This window comes from Schistocerca americana, chromosome 11 (genome assembly GCF_021461395.2).
Source record: "Schistocerca americana isolate TAMUIC-IGC-003095 chromosome 11, iqSchAmer2.1, whole genome shotgun sequence".
NCBI classification, from domain to species: Eukaryota; Metazoa; Arthropoda; class Insecta; order Orthoptera; family Acrididae; genus Schistocerca; species Schistocerca americana.
The window spans coordinates 182,802,716-182,805,395 of NC_060129.1; the positions used below are offsets into that span (position 1 = coordinate 182,802,716).

General features: G+C 48.4%; 1 protein-coding gene across 1 annotated transcript; it reads left to right on the forward strand.

Annotated features, from left to right (window-relative positions):
- Positions 1 to 1,782: 1,782 nt before the first annotated feature.
- LOC124553504 (protein roadkill-like) lies at positions 1,783 to 2,352 on the forward strand. The gene has a single exon (XM_047127357.1). It carries the CDS (start codon positions 1,783 to 1,785, stop codon positions 2,350 to 2,352), a length of 570 nt encoding a protein of 189 aa, XP_046983313.1.
- The last annotated feature ends 328 nt before the right edge of the window (positions 2,353 to 2,680 follow it).

Consider the following 2,680-nt stretch of genomic DNA (forward strand, 5'->3'; position numbering starts at 1 on the left):
TTTATCACCATCCCCTGTCAAGTTGACATTTGTTCATCTACCTGAACAAATCTGCAGATTGACAGCCGCATAGCTTCTTGTACCCTGATGATGTGGTGCCTCTGTGACGCTTTGACGGCAGTCTTCCTGTATTGGTCGCACCTCCTCTGTCTAGTTTTCCGTGTCCGTCGACGTTTAAACAGTGGCGGATGAGCACTTTCGGCTGTGTTAAGGGCGTGGCCGCTTCTGGCGGCCCCTGCGTGTGTACGTGGCGGCTGCTGTTCTCCAGTCTGGAGGTACTCGGCTGTCACTGGAGCAGTGTGATGGCAGCGTGGTGTGTGTGTGTGTGTGCGTGTGTGCGGTCCATGTAACCGCCACCAGCCCGGCACTTTTTTATAAATCCAGACTGAGTTTCTTAAAATGTGGCTTGACCTTTTTGAGGAAATAAAGTTACTATTTCCGCTGGACAACTACCTTAAATGTTCAGTACTTTCTCTCTTTTTAAGTCATTCTTCTTTCTGTGGATGAAAATTCAAATGTCTCTTTCAAGATTCGTGGACGGTTTCCCTCGTTCACTTGTTCAACACATAAGAGTATACAGCCAACCTTTCACATTCATTGCTCCCACACCGAGAAGATGAGCAGGAACATTGTCAGTACATGGCTCATGTTGATTCTCCACTTCTACAGAACTATTCTGAATTGCTGTTTTAAAGTGGATTCTTCAGCGACTGTTACTAATGAAACAACGTAAATCCAATAAGCAGATAGTGATTTCCCATTTTATTCAAAGGTCCAGTCTCGGCATCTAATGCACACAGTCTACACAGTCAGTGTAAGGACGAACTGAGAAATTCTTCAGCGAAAATTAGACCTCGTTGTCCAGAATCTGTATCATCGAGTGGTTATCTACTATTATCAGTACCATCTGCAATGCGGAGGTTCAGTGACTTCTGCTACAAAATAGATGTGACGTAGCATGTGAAAGTTGCTGAATTGAACGGGTTACTCCTGTAACTTAAATATCAGATCTGAAGATGGTTCTGAATGAACCGAAACCGGTCATATGAATAATAATAATAAAAAAAATTTGCAATCAAGACGGATTTAAAGTAACAAAATAGTAGTATACGTGTTAGTTGAAGGGAAAGTATATGCTCTGCGGCTGGCTCTGACATATCGCGCTGCGTGTGGTCGTCGGATGTTGTCCTGTTGGACTATTTGAGAAGTGTTGAGAATGAGTTGCAGGCTGAGTAGGCCCGCTTCCCATAGGCAATGTTTCCCAGAAGCACCCTCCAGGTTTTAGTAGACCTGTGTGAAACAAGTCGTACAAGGCTACATGCACAATTATTGGTTCAATGACGAATAATATAGATTCCAGCCATAAAATAATGTTGTTTCCTTGAAGGAAAGAAGTGAACAGAATATCTCGTTGAATAAAGTACTGCTATAGTTATTTAGAACCTTCTTAGTATTTTGGTAGATGTCCAGTTCTAACGATTGCCGGTTCAAGTAAAATCGCTGTGTAGAAAAAATTATGGAAATGAAGTCTGCCCCCCTCCCCCCTCCTTCTGCAGCTTGTCGCGTAAATAAAATGTGCTGAAAGAAAACCGTAACTATTTAAAAACGTATTATTAAAGATATGCAGGTATTCACCAATGGCATCAGTCTAACACAGCAAAGATGATACTGCCACTGGCTGGTGATGGACCACTTTTTATGAACCGTCACTCGAGAAGTATCAGTAGTCACCTGTAAGCTGAAAGGGCTGCCCGGTGATGCAGTGTTTCAGAATCGTCCGCAATGGAATTGGTTAAGGACATCACGGAGACGGCGGCCGTGGAACTGGGGGACCTGCTGGACGCCGGGGACGACGCCGTGGTGATACTCGAGGCAGGCGACACGCGGCTGTTGGCGCACAGGGCCGTCCTGGCGGACAGGAGCCCTGTGTTCGCCGCCATGTTCGCCCACGACACCCTGGAGGCCAGCAGCGGCGCGGTGAGCATCCCGGACGTGGGGGGCCCGGTGCTGAGGCAGCTGGTCTCCTACCTGTACACCCTGCGGGCCCCCCAGCTGCCCGGCGCGGCCCCCCAGCTGCTGGCCGCAGCGGATAAGTACGGGGCGTCGGGGCTGAAGGCGGAGTGCGAGCGGCAGGTGGCCGCTCAGCTGACCGTCGAGACCGCGGCGGCCGCGGCCGTACTCGCAGTCCGCCACTCCTGCAGTGACCTCAGGCGAGCCGCCATCGAATTTATTAAGACTCGTACCCACGAGGTGATGGCCACTCAGGGGTGGGCAGATGCGATGCTTCATCAACCAAAAGACTTGATCGAAGTGAGCCGGTTGCTGTATGATCCACCACCAAAAAGCAGGTAAGGGCGAGACAACCCACTCATTCGTGTCTCTCAGCTTTGTGTGTGTGTGTGTGTGTGTGTGTGTGTGTGTGTGTGTGTGCGTGTGTGTGTGTCTGTCTGTGTGGTGTGTGTTTGTGTGTGTGTGTGTGTGTGTGTGTGTGTGTGTGTGTGTATTTCCCTGACTATAATTTTTGCCACTGAGTTTCCTTAGATGTGTCACTGGTGTAAGATACGCAATCATAGACCGTCATTTCCTGCTAGCTCACGATGCTATCATTGTCCTCTTGTAGCAGGTTAGCTGAATCCCTAAGCTGAGTCCACTCCATTAACAGGTATGTTTTCTAGCAAAA

What these genes read in the sequence shown, in the direction of transcription:
- LOC124553504 (XM_047127357.1), top strand. Translation starts at nt 1,783, where the DNA reads ATGGAATTGGTTAAGGACATCACGGAGACGGCGGCCGTGGAACTGGGG.